The sequence below is a fragment of the Ornithodoros turicata genome, chromosome 1 (assembly GCF_037126465.1).
Source record: "Ornithodoros turicata isolate Travis chromosome 1, ASM3712646v1, whole genome shotgun sequence".
In the NCBI taxonomy this organism is placed as follows: domain Eukaryota; kingdom Metazoa; phylum Arthropoda; class Arachnida; order Ixodida; family Argasidae; genus Ornithodoros; species Ornithodoros turicata.
This window is the reverse complement of record NC_088201.1, coordinates 121557961-121575645: the sequence shown is the minus strand read 5'-3', so window position 1 is coordinate 121575645 and position 17685 is coordinate 121557961. Positions and strand designations below refer to the sequence as shown.

Genomic DNA, 17685 nt, shown 5'->3' with positions numbered 1-17685 from the left:
TAATTGGGTCATTCCAAGTCTTTGAGGAAACATTTTACATGGGAGTTTCGCAACTACTCGTCTGCGTGGGTACACACGATATTTTTAAATATCGGAGATGGTCGTGCAGACAGATTGGATCATCTTCCATTCTGTGACCATGTACCGTCTGAAAACAAAAGAGTGACATATAGGTACCAAAATACTAACATCGCAGAGTATGCACTTGCTGTAGGCACATGGCCGGATTTACATTGACTGACAAATAAAATTTAATCATACTCAAGTGACGTCGTCCGAAACGCACAAGTGTAATAAGCAACTATGTAGTCCTGACGGTGTCTTGCTTTGTCTGTGCTTGAACGTGGTGCAGATATATTCAAAGAGAGTCGGTAATAATGAGATACCCTTATGATTAACGGGACATGTGTATCGACTTACATAACGAAGTCGTAGCAGCTCCTGTAGAATGTCACGAGGTTCCAGAAGGGATCAATTGCTGCTACGCCGAGCTGACGGTCGTACAGAAAAGTGTGCGCGTCCTCGCTGATAGCTTCATAGATCTCTTCTACGTATGAGTTCTCTTTAGACCTTCCAGCAAGCCAACCACCACAGGCGTACATGTAAAAGTTTTTGCACGGGTCTATGTTTTTGTTGATCATCGCTTCATATTGCACAGTAGCCAGCTTGCAAGCCTTGCTCGTACAGTGCTTGACCTTCTTGACCGAGGTTGTCCGTGAGAGGTGCCAATACAGAAAGAGTCCAGCAATGGCCACTCCGAGAAGAGCCATCGCAGCTATCGGAACTACAACTTTCTTTCGAGGTTTGGGACTTGTTTCCTCTGTTCGATCGGCTTGTCTTTCGGGAGCTTCTATTTTCGGTGTAGTCTCTAGTGGAAAATTCAGGGATATTTGTGTACGTTAAGAAATCACGAGTCACTTCAAGGACACAACAAAATATATCGCTCAATTGATAAATTACAAAGCCGACTCATTCATCACAGCACGAAACCTACCACCGAGACGGTTAGCATCAGGTCAGACAATATTACAGGTAAGCATCACACAGCTGTATAATTAAGCACTGCGCAAGCAGGGGTGGGTCTCTTGTGACCTATTTGATAATTAAACTACTGCTGTTAGTCCAGCGTGTGTGGCGTATTTTGTTGTGTGTGTCTGCGTCTGTTCAGTTGGTTTTAAACTTCAATAAGTCATGTGCCGAACACCATACACTTGTACAACACAACTGACATGCTAATCGTTCGACTAAATATATTGCAGTAGTGATCATTTAACGTAATGTATACTGAATAGGTGAGACGCAAAGAGGTGTAGAATGGGCCCAATGGGGGTCACTATGTAGCCTTTGTGTTCTGGTGCTGTGCAATGGCTTTTCGAGGGATTCAAACTACAAAAAAGGTTAATAATAATAAAAAATTATTGGCATACCTACATACACGTGCCGGACAGCATGTAAGAAACTCAACAGAATATAAATGTCATCATGACATTGGTAGACAGACTGATACCGAAACAAATCGGAAGGGGAGGGCTGGGTTCCACGAATGGGCACTTGTTCACTGCCTCCTCTTGAAAGAAAAGTAGGACCGAAAGTCGCGTGCTCTCTCAGAGACCACCGTCATCCCCTCAAGACCGTGCCTTTTAGACGCGAACTCGTCCCCCCTAGCTTTGAGCGTAGCTCAACTATACCAAATTGGTGGCTCTGTTGAACAGTATGATGTCATTTGTTTTGATGATGAACAGTATGATGTCATTTGTACCCTTTCCAAGGCACTTTGTACAGTGGTTTTGTATGCCAGCAGTGTACTGTCTGCGAAAGGTACTTTTCGTGTCGACTTCAAGAAGGCAATGTTTTTAAGAGGCTCAAAAGGAATTTAAGAAGAGACAACTTATCACCAAGATAGATTAGTGTGGGAACATCGCAAAGGAAAAATAATTCTAAACTATTATGGATTCCTATCCTATTTAATGGTACAGTATCAGATGAAAGTTATTCAAATAATATTAAAGAAGTAACCGTGCAAATTATCAATCAAACAGTGAATCTGGCTGCAGTACACTACAATGTGTCACATGTAACAATATCAGTGTTTCCAAAACTGACACATAAACGTTAGGGATGCCGCAATAGTCAAAGGGTGGGTTACACCACTTGGCGAAAAGAAAAAGCAGATGAAGTGAACGCAATATGCGACAAAACCAAGGAAACTATCTCGCTACAACTGCAATATATTGAAGTTGTTTTTAAAAAATAGAAGTTCAGTTCAGCGCACAAACACTCGGGAACCGAGCTAACGTGCTTTCCGTCAGTTCCATCGCATTATTTCTCACTGTGTCATGACGGACCCCCTAACCTACAACATACGTCACTTGCGCGCAGTAGTATAACACTTATATTATTTTATATGTGCCAGGGCGCACACAGGCACTGAAGAGGAGAGATATAAGCTGTCGCACACACAGCCAATCCGAAAGCTATGTCCATCTTCGTTGATGCACCCACGAACCCACAGGAAGACCGCCGAGGCTTTCCCACTCGGATTAAGTACCTGTACCTTGAACTGTGAACAGTTTGGTGTACACTCCAGAAAACGAGAACAGCTGATTGCCGATTTCATGGGCGCGGCCATGCGAGCCGACAAGGACAGTTCAACAGAGGAGCAATTTGAACGCGAATATGGCGCTAGTGGTGGGCGCAACAATTTGCACTTCAAACGACATAAAACACCAAAAAGTGAGCAGCGAGGATGCGTGCTTGCTCATTTGTCATTACTTGGGCCTGTAATCCACATCAGGGCTCAGAAAGGCTGCTAAGTGCCGATGGCCAGCACAAGAAAAACGTAAATGAAAAAATGGCTAGGAAGCAAGCGAGCTGGTGAAGATGATTCAAAATGTAAAAACCCCGAGACTAGGGGGGGTTTCCCATTATGCAAGAAAAACGTGTTTGCAATGTTTTTTGTCCCGTTGCGGTTCAAGCGAATATACCTTTTTTGTGCTTCCTTCCTCACTTTTGTTTCTTTTTGTTTCTTTATCGTTTTTTACTCTTGTCTGTTCGTTCCGGAACCCTAGCTTGGAAAGCTGCTCCTGTTTAGTTTCGGTATAAATCGGAATGTGGGGGCGGTGGACTGTTCCCCGTCCATCGCTCCTCGAGTTTTCACGGTAGCTCTGCCCCCCCCCCCCCCCCCCGAATTTTCCCTCTGGGGACCTCTTTGCATATGCCGTACTTCTCAAACTCCATGTCCCGCAGTGCTCTCCTTCAGGTTAGGTTAGGTTAGGTTGGGTTAGGTTAGGTTAGGTTAGGGCTCGCTCTTGCAGACTTTCGAGTTAGTGCGAGCGCGGTGTTTCCATAATGGAAAATCTGATACGGTGCACTACAAACAAATGTCACCTCTGTGGATAATAATTTGAAGCATACAGATGAAGGATTCATCTTATATTTAAAAAGATTGCCAGCATTTCTGCTCTTTCTGTTTCTCGAAAGAAAGGAAAACAGCTTCATAAAAAAAATAGATCTTAGTGAATTATGGAAATTAGAATGCCAAAATACCTTTCAGGTAACGTTTTCCTCCACTCGCATACGCGTAAGTGCGAAACTAATGTACACGTAGTCCTATAGTTGTTTTATTTTAATAAAATCTCTATTAAAAATGGCTACGACGACGAAGTATGCCTTTGTGGCACCCCGTTTATTTTTCATGTGTGCGTGCGCGTTTCAGCTTGGACAAATTTGTATTAAAAAGTCACGAGAGCACGTCATTTTCACAGTTGAGTTCTACGGGCGCGTATCTTTTCCAAGAAAGACTATAATGACTAATAAGGATGACTAATCAACTAAATGCATTAATTAACTCTAATAAGGATGTCTTGAACAAAAGCCAGATACCGATATAGGAGACTGTCCTAGTTAAAATCCACACCACGTTTAAACATTGTGAAACACGTACGTGTATTAAAATATCCATCCCTGAATTTTGACATGCAAATGGGCCAAAACCGAAACCGTGGCAACCACGTTTGGGGTGGTGATCTTCACGGCTCGGGATACTTCTGTATGTCAACTGCGCTCGCAACAATATTGTGTTGGCTCGGAAACCGTATGTTTCTGGAACGTAGAGAGGGAAAAAGGAATCACAAAACACGAATATACTTCAAGTACTCTTCTCCTTAGGGAAGCGAGAGATTTATTGACTGTACGTTGCACTAATGTCAGCGCGCTGAGCGGTTGAGCTGGAATTGGAGATGAATCAAAAATAATAATCAATAATACTAAAAAGAAAAAGAATGAAAAAGCGTTATCTGAGCTGATCGAGGTCGGTTCACTCTGGAAATTGTTGCACCGACGACTAGGGCCACGTTTGAACTTACCTCCTCTGTTGAACTGTCCTTCTCGGCTCGCATGGCCGCCCCCCCATGAAATCAGTAATCAACTGTTCTCGTTTTGTGGAGTGTGCACCAAACTGTTTGTAGTTCAAGCTACAGGTACTTAATACGAGTGGGAGAGCTTCGGCAGTCTTCCTGTGGATTCGTGGGTGCATCAACAAGATGGGCATAGCCTTCGTGATGGCTGTGTGTGTGACAGCCGGTGTCTTTCTCAGTCTGTTACGTCGCGAGACAACTGAGATCACAGTCTGTGCGCGCTCAGGAAGCTTGAAATCTGCCCTGATACATATACAGTAATATATATACTTTCAATATGCGCTGATACATATACGGTCAATACATTGGGACTTCCTCCACTGCAATCTTTCCCAGAGTTCACAAGAGACACTGTCTGTGGATTTATGCCTTACATTTAATCTATCGCAGGTCGTTCCACATCCTACCCGAATAACTCATGCCACACAGTCAACCCTTGACTTGGTTTTAACCTCCCATCCTGAGCACATCACTTCTTTGCATGTCACTGATGGTCTCAGTGACCGGAAGGCCATTTTCTTCGATATATCTTCAAGTCGTCCAAATGTTCGTAAATTCAACGATAAAACCATATACGACTACGCTGAAGCTAACTTCCAAGCCATCAACGAGGGTCTTGAAGCTCTGTATGAAAATTCCTTTCATGGCACCTTGCCTCACTCCATTGAGGATAACTGGTCCCTCATTCGTGACAACATAAACTACCTTACCGAGTACCATGTTCCAAAGATAAGAGTGAAATCTTATGATCACAATCCTTGGTTCACGAAAAGTCTCAAAATCTTGCTAACCAAGAAAAAGCGTTTATTCAGGAAGGCAAAGCATCTTGGCGACGACGTATCATGGGCTAAATTTCACTACTGTGAACGGGAATACTGGCGCTCGATCAAGGAAGTGAAACATAAGTTCTTTACCATCGGCCTCCCGTCTCTCTGGACGAATAAACCAAAACAATTTTGGAAAATTTTATCTCCGCCAAAATCCCGCCTTATCAGTCTAACTGACACCCGCCAACAACGACTGCGCCAACGCTTTCGCTTCCTTCTTTTCATCCGTTTTCAATACCGATAACGGGTACACCCAAACCCCATTATCAGTAATCGCTTCCTCATCTATGGTCCCCATTCATATCAGCACTCATGGCATTTGTAAAATCATTGAGTCACTTAAGCTGTCGTCAAGTGCTGGTCCGGACTCTATTAACCCGAAGGTTCTATACAACACCAGATCTATTTCCAGCAAGATTCTATCTCGCATATTTACTCAGTCACTCCAAGATTCTGCTTTACCGCAGGACTGGAAGACGGCGAAGATTGTCCCTATTCACAAATCAGGCAGCTGCCTCATCGTTAATAACTACCGCCCCATTTCACTCACTTCTATAGTATGTAAAGTTCTCGAACACATAATCTTCTCCAACGTCGTTAAGTAGCTTGAAGAAAAATGCTTCTTCTATCCCTTGCAGCACGGGTTTCGAAAGCTCTTTTCGTGTGAAACTCAAGTAGCCAGTTTTGTTCACGACATCTTTCTCCATGCGGACAATAATCGTCAGACTGACGCCGCTTTCTTAGACTTTCGCAAGACCTTCGATATGGTGCCGCACTCTAAGCTTCTATACAAACTCTATCTGCTTAACCTCGACCCGTATGTCGTCCGTTGGATAGCTCAATTTCTGACTAATCGTACGTTATTTGTTACTTACAACAACCACCTATCCCCAAATGTACCTGTGCTTTCTGGTGTCCCTCAGGGTTCAGTCCTCGGCCCTCTCTTTTTCCTTATCTATATAAATGACCTTCCTTCAGGCATATCTTCCACGATTCGTCTCTTTGCTGACGAATGTGTAGTGTACAGGCAAATCCTCTCTCCTTCTGACCAACTAACCTTACAAAGCGACCTTTCACTAATCCGGCGTTGGTGCAATGAGCGGCAAATGCCTCTGAACATTGCAAAGTGTCGCATTTTGTCGTTTTCTCGAAGACGGGTCTCCTGTCTTCCTCCCTTCCCCTACACTCTAAGTGATATCACATTAACCCGAGCAGATTCTTACAAATATCTTGGAATCCACCTTTCCTCCAACCTAACTTGGAACATGCACATCAACCACATAATAACTAACGCTTCTCGCTCCCTAGGCTTTATTAGACGCAGCCTGAGGTGGTTGGCGCCCTCCATCTTAAGCTCCTAACCGTCACGGCTCTTGTACGAAGCAAGCTGGAATATACATCACCTATTTGGGACCCTCCCCAAAAGTATCTCTGCGACGCCATAGAAGCCATCCAGAATCGGGCTGCCCGTTTCATTTCCAACACTACTAATTCGATACCTCTGTAACCGCATTAAAATCAAATCTTAATTTCGACTCACTCGAACATCGTCGACGTCTTGCCAAGCTAGCCCTCTTCGATAGGTTCTTTTTCATCTTGCCACCGCACCAATCGCCCATCACCCGCTCGAGTGTCATTTTTCCTCACATCGACCACACTAATAAGGTCACACGCTTTCATTGTAATGCCAATACATTATCCAGATCATTCTTTTGTTCAGCTGCCATCGAATGGCACAACCTCCCATCAACTCTCGTAACTATTACCGACCATACAGTATTTTGTAATACCCTCTTCCGTTCACTCCACCCACAAGACCACCACGCTTGTATGTCAGTTGCTATGAAATTTTTCTCCTCCCCCTTATCATATTTGTTAATTATCTGTACTTATGTGAACGAACTCCCTGTTTCATGCTTTAATACCTGTTTTCATATAAGTCTGTACTGTCGTTGTTCCTTTATTTTCCTGTTTACTTACTGCTAATTGTGTTGTTCTTTTTTGCTTGCTTGTTTGTTTCTATCAAGTTGCTGTAAATGTATCTTACGCTCCAGTTCCCACCTCCATGTAATGTCCTCCGGACCCTTGGGGTTCTCGAAATAAATAAATAAATAAATAAATATGAATGTTATAGTAGTGCGTGCAAGCAGCGTCTGATGTAGGTCCAGCGTCTCGTCATGATACAGTGAGGAATACTGCGACACACTTGATTGAGAGCATTGCTGCGAGTAAGCTTTTTTCCCGACTGATTGTGCGCTGAACTGAACTTGCATTGTTGTAAAACAACTTCAATATAATGCAGTCGTAGCGAGATAGTTTTCTTAGTTTTGTGACATACTGTGCTCACTTTCTCTGCTTTCTCTTGGGCCCCGTTTGGGCTATCGCGGCCTCAATGGGGGTCCTGACGCATGGTTTGGGAACCACTGAGGCATACTGTATATTGTTACATGTGACATATTGTAGTGTACTGAAGCCAGCTTCACTGTTGTATTGTTTCTTCGCATGGTTACTTCTTCAACGTTACTTGAATGAGGAATGCGGAGAATGAGGAAGTTTATGCCTTGTATGTTCTGGATGTTCTCTAATTTCTGACCCCTGCTGTTGGGCTAAAATCCAGCAACTACACAAAAAGATTAACAAATGCAGAAGAGGAGACAGAAACACGGACACAATGACATGATTGAGATCATGATATGCTGTCAATTTTTTTCTGTGTCTCTGGTTCTACATCTTATGAACATGTGCCACATTGCCAGCACCCTTTCCGTCTAGCTACGAAGAGAGCCTCTCAGTAATAAAAATGCTTAAAAAAGGTTGTCAAATGCACGTAAACAGTGCTTACATTTTTTGGGGTCTTCGCTCATCTAATGTTTATGGCAGAAAATGCTCCTCTAGTTCACATGGCATACTGAATATGAGTGTGCTCCACAGTCACAAACTACATTGTTCACAAATTAGCACTGCAGTATGTTTATCGGCACACATGAAATTACCCTTTATAAGTGCATCATGCAGGCTCATTGATTCTGATGCTAATTCCTCGTGAAATAACATGGGGTGGGGAGAAAGACACTGGAATCACATGTTGCGTCACTAGCAGTGCCGTACTTACTCAGCAGTGACGTCACAAGCAGTGATTTTTCACTGAAGCCTGCAACTCAACGATGTAATTCACATCTTGATTGCAGAAAAAGTAAGCCCATGTTTGTTATTACTTGGTATACAGTTGAAACTTAATTGTTAATGTGATGACGCTCATTCTCGTGGATTTTGGCAATAAAACAATTTTAGGATAAAAAACACCTGTCAAGGTGTAAGCTATGAAAAGTAGTAAATTGAGTAATGCATTTTAAATTGCCTTTTTCCCTTTATATTTTCAATGCTGACATACATCAGCTTGTGTAACTGTTAATCTGGGCTATTCCAGCCAAAACCAGCCAGAGATGTAGCTTGACTCTCTTAAATATCACTGAAAAAAATTGTGTGCATTTTTTAGACGATGCATATATCGAATGCAAATCATCATTTTGTTTTCTTGAACAATGGGGGCACATTAAACTGTGCCGAAATATGAAGTTGTCCCTTACGAGCTTCCTTCTGACATCTACATATGCATCATTTGTGCGCTTTCCTTGCCTGGTGTTAGAGGGGAAGCACGGGTCTGCCATCCCAAAGGGCATGTAGAACGAGAATAAATCTGGTGACGTAGTGAAAACTCAAGAACGGAGCATATTTTGGTAAGTTGAGCAAGTTTACGATAAATTTTCAGCAAATTAGCATGCTTGAAGGAGCCCCAGATTATTTAGGCTTGTAACTGATTGCTTGTGATTAGCTTCACATAAAAATATCAAGCTGATCTATATTCATTGTTTAACCAAGTGTTTGAGAATATCAAGCACTTGCAAAAAATTACTTATTTTTCAGATAGTATATTCACATATAGGTCGTCTAAAAGAAATATTCCCTTATTTGTATAACTAGTCCTCTCCTGTAGCATATTGAAAATCTACAGGTCTATTTTTCTTTAAAAAACAAAAAAAAATTGTCATCATAATGTGCTGCAGCTTGTTCGTCAGTTGGGGCCATCTAGGAAGCAAAAGAAAAAGAAGATGCCTTTGTGGCTGTCTCCCGCGAAAATCGACACTCTGCTTTTCCATTTTGAGAACCTACAGGTGTATTTGTTCTTACGCAGGAAAAATGTTTGTTCAGCTCATTCATATCCCATCTGTATGACGCTATAGCACACTTTGAACAAATTTTGCATTCAACTGTTCTGCCCAGTTCTACAGATTAGTTGCAGTCGCTGCTTCATAACAGCTTTGTCAACATTTACGATTGTTTTCACATACTTGAAGTCATCTGGAAAGTGAACAAATCTCATCATTTCAAAGGCATACTCTCTCCTATAGCATGTTCAGAATATTCTGGCATGTGTTTTCTGTAGGTCTTATAGCATCAGTTCACCATATTGGCTTTTTGCGGTGGGCTGGGAATGAGAGTACCGAGTCTGGACGAATCGTTTACTGTATTCTCCGCCGGCTCTCAGCATTCTGTTAACACTGCAGTTATTGCTTTGTTCTGCTGCTCGCCTCTCAAATTTGAGTATGTCGAACTCTGAATTCGTGTCGTGTCACAAAAATGAGTTCCCGGTGTTGGTTCCAGCTATGGTGGACACCTGCTATGTTATGAACATTGTCGCGAACATCGCCATTCTGCCGCAGGGCTATTTTGGTTGTGAAATCGTAGAGTTGAAAAGTGACGATCGACGGAAAAGCCTGATTCCGATACCGTGTGGATGTGTTGTGTTTGTCCGTCTGTATGTGTTTGTGTGTGTTCCAGCCTCAGAACCGTAGAATAGTTAAATCGGAACCTGCCTGTGGTTTTCCTTGTGAGCCTACGATTAGTGTGAGCCTAATTCTGTGAGCCTAATTCTGATAAATGCAGGGAACAGGTACTGGACAGACTCTCGAAATGCATTTCTGCAAATAACCTGTATATGAACGTGAAGAAATTGTTTGTTTGTTTGCAAGAAAAAACTATTTTCTCTCGGATGAATAACTTGAGTCAGCAGAGGTGCCCTAATTTTTTGTAACCAGCATACGGTAATCTCAAAGTGTAACGAAATAAGATTCTAATTTCAGGAACATTCACATTGATTCGCGCACCTTCCTAGACAACGATTTGCCATGCAAAAGCTGCACGAGATGTATCTAGACATAATACTTCAAGCACTTCGTTTTCACAGGTCTTTGAATACACTGGAACCTAAGAATGCTATTTTCAAGGTCTTAAAAACCACGAAATTTTCTCACAGAAATGTTTGCACTTTTTTATTCGCGTGGATATACAGTGCAAATTCTGGTTACCAGATGTCGGAACTGAAGAAAACCAAGCGCAATGAGTAACTGAAATCAGAAGTGTGATAAATGAATGGCACCCTCTGTTGTATTTGTTTGCCTTCCTTTCTGTCCTATGATCTTCACATTCAGAAATCCCCAAGTACGTTTATTAGCAGGTCACTCTTTATGCCGAGCACCCACGCCAAGAAGAGGTCTAAAATTTACGGTACCAGCTACTTCATTGTATGGTACCCTTGCACCTATATTTACAGCTTATAAATATTGTGCTGAAATATGAAATCGCTGTCAAACTTGCATCCTGCACGACATTACATTAAATGTGCTGCTTGCAGTTCTGCAGCGTTCTTTCTTCCTCACGTTCAAGTGAAAAGGCAAAAAGAACGCTCCTAGACTTACTCTCACACAACCATTATTTCGAGGCCATGTCCTCGCACTAAATGGTCACGAGCATACATTTGAAAACTATAGCGGCACATAGGGAAACCGACGTTGCATTTGCACCGACCTTCTATTTCCAATAATTAAACGAGACCTAATTAGTACATCCACTTCGGATGTAGAATATGTTGTCATCCCTTATAACAGCAAAAATATGATTTCTCAAAGAATAAAAAATCAGTCGATGGACACGCTATATGCACCGCACCTACTAGAAATTAACCAGTGGGTGCTGAAAATATACTGGTATTTGTGTTTTATGTGATGTATGGCCCACATTTTCTTTTTGACCAGCTATGCCAGTGTGAGAACTCCTACGCCAGAGTAGCTAATTCCTCCTCTTTGTCCTCCATGCGGTCACATATATGTTACACTACAAGGAAGCTAGTTGGCACCACAGTACCAAACAGGTGAATTAACATGAACACAATCACATAGCAGAGTGAATAACAACCACCATTGTTGACTTAGTTTGCTTGGTCGATGGCAAGTGAAGGTGGCATATTTCTTTCCTCAGATTTTTTTATCGGTTTGTTCCAACTAAAAACAGAAGCCATACACTCAGCAGCAGGGCATAATAAAACCGTCCAGAAGCATCACTTTGCCTGTTTGGCTTTGGCAAGCATGGCTTTGTCTCCACAAGCATGACTTTGACATACTTGCTTTGTGCCGTGATAAAGGGTACTATGACTGTGTTCGCAGTACCATTTAAAACGTTGGCGCCTATAGGGCTAGATTGCAGCCCCGTATTGCGTGCAGATATTCTGACGCCTGCAGAGCTGTAAGCTGTTCTTCCTGGTGAAAGAAAGCTGAAGACTGCATGCGTTGTGGATCACTGCCAAAGAGATACGGTTGGAGAAGAAATTACTGGACATAAAACACAGTGAGGCATGCTCCACCCAGGCCACAAGGAGGTACTATTACTCTGAGCCACCTTCTGTTAATGCAGCAAAAACACCTATTTCGACTGAGAGAGAGACTGTGGGCTTTTTTTTCTGTTGTGGTTGAAGGGAGTAGTATAGAGATAGACTGCATAATATTGGTGCGGCATAAGAACCGAGCGGCATAAGAACCGTGCGCTATAACGACATCCTTTTTCTAATCCAAGATGGCCGATTCTAAGCCAACACAATCCAGTTCTAAGCCAACACAATCCACTTGTAATCCATCACAAGCCAAATCCAAAGCCATCTGATTGGTCGCCATTAGCTCCGCCCACTTCACGTTGATTGGCCCACGCTAAGCCCCACTGATCGTCGATTGGTTGACCGTAGCTCCATTATGCTAATTAGTCGGCTCAGCTCCACCCCCACTTCACGCTGATTGGCTCATGCTAAGCCTACTGAGCATTGATTGGTTTACCGTAGCTCCACCCCTTTATGCGTAGCTCCACCCCTTCACGTACGATGCGGACTTTCGTCACTATGTACGCAGAGTTCAAATCGAGATAGTGGTGCCCCAAATTCGAAAGCTGGAACTCTATGACGGAGGATATGTCAGCGACCGGGTAGAATACCTCATATTCCCCTTTCAGTATATGCCACTGCATTCCCGGCACGGAAAATAACTGTTTCCGATTTATCCAACAGAGGAGTGTCGGGATGTACGACGTTAATCGTGTCCATCTCGCAACTAAATTGTGGTCGCGCAACCAGCATGATTTATGCCATCGAAGACGTCCGGTTTTCTCCCCTTTCTTCGCCCGCCAGCCCCTCCGAGGTCGCGGAGAATTTCACGGCCCGTATCTTTCGCCGATCTTTTAAGCGCACTTCGGAAAGAGTCTCCCTCCGACAGATTTTTGGCCACGCGCTTAGCGGCCGCAACAGCCGTCTTTTTTAAGTAGGGCGATACGCGTTTAAAGAGTGGTATAGCGAAACGCCCGAGCTGAGAAAAGAAATTGCCTCCCCTCTGGTACAGGTGCGACCTGTATACCGTTGGAACGCCAGATCCGTAGATTGGTACCGCTTTAGTGTACATGCTTAAAGTGCAGCGTCAGCGTCGATCTACCGCGATTTTGTAGCGGTAGCTTGCGACCCGTGTCGTCGCATATGGAGACGGTGATTGAGGAAATTTCGCGCTGCACTAACTTAAAATACTGAACGGGTAGAAAGCTGAAACTCAGTTGTTCTTTCGTTCTATCGTATACGAATGGAATTAATTTCCGTATCGGATGCCGCCCGTTTCCCACTACGGAGGGCGTGACGAGATCCGTGTATATCATAATACAGTTAATGGGAAGATCTATGGTCACTTCGTCGACGCCCGTATCGTTTTCCGTAAATACGGTTTTCGCGCCGAAACCCAGTAGGTACGCAAGGTAATCGGATAATGTAAGCGACACGTTTTCCCGCAAGCTCAACGAACACTTCCTCGCCCACGCATCGTACGTGAGGGAAGCCTCCGGCTGCAGACGCTCATGAATGGCGCTCACGAGAGCTTCGGGTGTTTCGTAGTAATTCGGTGGAAGTGAAATGTGCCGACTTTCCGTCTCTCGAGTGTTTATGTGGATGCGGTACGTCTTCACTATGGGATTACACGTGATGCGCTTCCGGGATCCTTCAACATGGATATGCTTCACCTGAATGAGGGCCAGGAACTCTGTCGACAAGTTGAAATTCGCTGGGAGAGAAAGCGAGTAAGTGTTGTCTTTGTATTCCACCCGTGATTCTGTATCGTTCGTCGCTCTGAAGAATTCGTTGAATGTGTCGGTAATGAGCGATCGGGGTTCTAAAATTAGATCGTTATTGATCACTATCACCCGGCGAACTCGCATCATAACGGCTCTTTCCTCCGCGAGCGGTAACACGTTTGGGACGGCGCGTACTTTACCGCCCTCCGGGTGATCTCCATCGATGTCGACGATTCCAAAGGCGAGATGCAGCGGTCTGTCGATTAGTTTCGCCGAGCGCACGCGCGACGGTAGCTTATACACGTAGTGATCTTCCTCGTAAGTCCACTCTATCCCATATTCGGGGAATATTTTATTCAATAGCGTGTCCGTGTCTTCGAACGTGAGCTGTTTTGTTTGCCACTTCTCCGTTGATAGCGTTATCAGGTTATCAGGCGCTTGGTTCGCGTTCAGGAAGCTGTTGGGAATGGAAAATCCCTCTAGACCGACGACGTACGAATCATCCAGGTGTAGTGGCTTATCTAACGCGATCGTGAAGTCATTCAGCGTGTTGGACGAGTACAGGTCCATGCTGGCGTTCGAGAGCAGATACACGTAAAATTCATTTTCTGACATCGCTGGCGGGCACCCAAGAATCGTGATCTTTGGCGTATCCAAACCAACGAACCAAGTAGTGCAATACCCCGTTAATTTTCTTCTTTCTAATCACCGCGGATATGAGTCGCTTATCGTACGAGGAAAGATGGTGGACGGGCTGCAGCTCCTGCTCGTAGAATGATCCCAGTATTTCTTTTCCCGTCGAATCTTTCACGTACACCCCCTACGGGCGGATCGGTCTTTCTCGTTCGCGACACCTCGAACACTTCGGCCGTCCACCTTTGATCGTAGTCTTTGGCGAACACGCCGCGATCTAACGCGAGCCTCACCTCGTCCCCCGCTTTCTACTTGCTCTCGCGCGGGGTCGTCTTACGATTCAATCTGTTGAACAGAGCTACTTCATTTCCGGCGTTCACGTTTTTCGGCTTTTCACCCGTGACGGAGTGTACCGAGTCGTTATAGTCGGCCACTATCTTCGGCAGCGCGTTGATATAATTAAACTTCCCCGTACTAGTGAAATGCCTGGCTGTTCTTTCCCTAATTGTTCTCTGCACGCGTTCACAGGAGGCCGCTTTCATTCCGCTTTGCGTGCTATAGTGATTTAGTAGCGACTGAAAGTACTGACGAATGGGGGAACCCCAAAATTCGCTCCCGCGATCAGTGAGCAAATTCTTCGGAATTCCGTGACGGAAAACTCGTTGGAAGGCTTTCTTTACGTCTTGCGGGCGCTTTGTGCGAATGGGGACCATGTACAGGTACCTCGATAGCGTATCTATGACCGTTAGGATGTACCTGAAGCCCTTGTTAAATTTCTGATATTTACGCATATCGAGAAGGTCTGCCTGATATAAATCCCGCACGTGAGTTGTGATGATGGAGCGTCGCTCAAATTTTTTCTTCGCTGGCTTGTGAAGGGTGTAAGCATCTTTTTTCAGCTGTTCCACGGCTTCTGCACGCGTGAGCTTGTGATAACGTCGGTACCGATCCACTCCACCTAACCCTTTCTCCTTGATCTTTCTATAGGGCCCCATATTTGCTCCAGCGAGCAATGTGGTGTATTTTCAACGCGCTTATAATTTTCGATACTTTTTTGTACCAGCTGGGTTTCTTGATGAGCGCGCTACGACGTGCTAAGTAGCTCACGAGAGCCACAATGTTTGAGCGATTGATTCGCTTCCCTCTATATACTAGCACATTATCTGCCTGCCAGGTGAAAACTTTCTTCAATTCTTTTAGCACAGATTTCGCGCGTGCTTTATCAACGCCGGAGGGTAGAAGACTAAAATCGAATTGATTGGGTTCCGGTTCGGGCTCCGAATGGACAGGTTCCAGAGGAGGAGGAGGAGGAGGATAATAGTGAGCACGCTTCAGCAAGTAATAGAGGGCTTCCAGTATTTTGCCCACTTTTACATCGTCCGAATCGTTAGATTTCAGAACTTCACCTATTTCTATTCTATGAGCCATGACCGATGGCTTTGGATATCGCTCGCCCGGCGACTCCCGCCACGAGACTTGATAGCCCTGAGAGGAGCAGTGGAAGTATGGGAATGAGACCACCTCGTTGTCCCCTAATATATTTCTTCAACTGCCGGGGGCACTTATGAAGTGACCTGTAAGCGAGGAAGCGGAGGATTTTTTTGTGTTTCTTCAGGTTTTTATGAAGTTCCGTCGAAAGTGGGATATTTCCACGTAGAATGTTCAGACAGATTTCCGAAATGATTCGAATGTCGTCGCAGCTGAGCTCTTTAAGTAACTCTGCTCGGTGCGTCGGTTTGCTGGCGGCCAACACTTTGAGGAGCGTGAGATGTCTTCTAAGATCGGCCGTCATTTCGCGGGCGTAAACAGGAACTGCCGGTCGTGCGGTAAAATACCCGTTCGCAGGCTACGAGAGGGAGGTGTTTACGCGTGCAGATCCACAACTAAATAACCGTGCGCCTTCTCCGTCGCCTGGTTATATGCGTCGAGAAAATAGGAGAGCCCCTGTTTCCCGAATACCTGACGTCCGAAGGTTTCGATCTGTTGTACGGACAATACGATATAACAATTCCGGAACAATACGATATAACTGGCGTTCAGCGATATCGTTCGAAAAGCGGCGTTATGATAGAACAAGGCTTGTGTGATCAGGATCACTGACGCGTTCTTATGGTGGCTACCACGTACAAACAACGACTCTACCTCCGATAGAACCCCCTTTTCCGTGATTTGGTCGTCAATAACTATGAGAGTGGGATATCGCTCATCCCAATCTGCGGGTATCCTGTCCATAAACTCCACACCGTCGAAATCCTTTTCCCAGCCAGCTGCATACTTTCATACGTAGAGTATCTTCTGCGGTGGAATGCTAAATAATTCGGGGTGTCTCATTATATTCTGCGTGAGCACCGTCTTCCCACACATGGACGCGCCGGAGATGAGAATTCGAGCGGGGTGCTGGAACTGCCTGCGCATCGTGGAATAACTTGAGCAGACTGTGTAGCGAGGTGTGATGCATCTTTATTTTCATCCATAGCTCCTAGAGCGATTGATGATCGTCTCCAGGACTCTTATTTCTTCCTGACATAGTTCCTGAAGCTCGCGCAGTGATTGCTCCCTGTAAGCCGACAGGTACTCGTCCAAGATTTCGCGTATGATTTCCCACAACTTGTTTGCGGTGATACGGGAGCGCAATATGTGGCAGCACATCTCGACGAAGTTCTCTCGCTCGTGTGACGCCTCGAAGCGGAACCGCGCGGAGTTGATGCACCTGAGTCGCGCCATCTGGTGGCACGAGGTAAGTTTGGATGTATGAGATAGAGACATTGGGTTAGGACCATCTGAAGCGGAGACGTCTACATGATCCGTCACTTCCGTGGAACCACGCCCAGCATCAAAGGAATCAACCTCTCCAAGCCTGCCATGCTTTTCCTCAAACATGTACTCAATAAACGTTGAAAGGTATTTTTTCCCCTGTCTGTTCGATCTCATAAAGCTATCTGAGATAGGTTAGAACCATCTGAAGCCGCCGCCGAGCGATCCGCGCACCATCTGGCGGGCGCCGGTGAAGGCTAGGCCACCCGCTAGCCCGGGTAAGTTTGAACACCCGAGATAAAGCCGCAGCGGGGTCGCTGCCGTCTGCCGGGCGCTAATGAAGGCTATGTTCAGCGGGCCCCAATCAGTGGACCTGGAACGGGCCAATCGGCGGCGGCGGCGGCCAATCAGAGGGGGGGGCTGGGAGAGTGATCAGTAGGCTTAGAATGGACCAATCAGCGGAGGCGGTTAATTAGCGCGCCGGGGCGTGCACCAATCAGCGTGAAGCAGGGGGGCGGAGTCAAGTAATCAACATAAAAGGGGCGGAGCTATGGTGAACCAATCAACGTGCGCGATCAGTAGCGGTGGCCAATCAACGTGAAGTGTGAGGGGCGGAGCCAAGTAATTAG

General features: G+C 45.0%; 1 protein-coding gene across 1 annotated transcript in view; it reads right to left on the bottom strand.

Annotated features, from left to right (window-relative positions):
• Positions 1-17685, bottom strand: part of LOC135368526 (uncharacterized) — a 129200-nt gene that overhangs the window by 56166 nt on the left and 55349 nt on the right. Inside the window, exon 4 of the mRNA XM_064601888.1 lies at positions 421-868. Coding sequence (XP_064457958.1) covers positions 421-868 — 448 coding nt within the window. The remainder of the gene's footprint in view (positions 1-420; positions 869-17685) is intronic.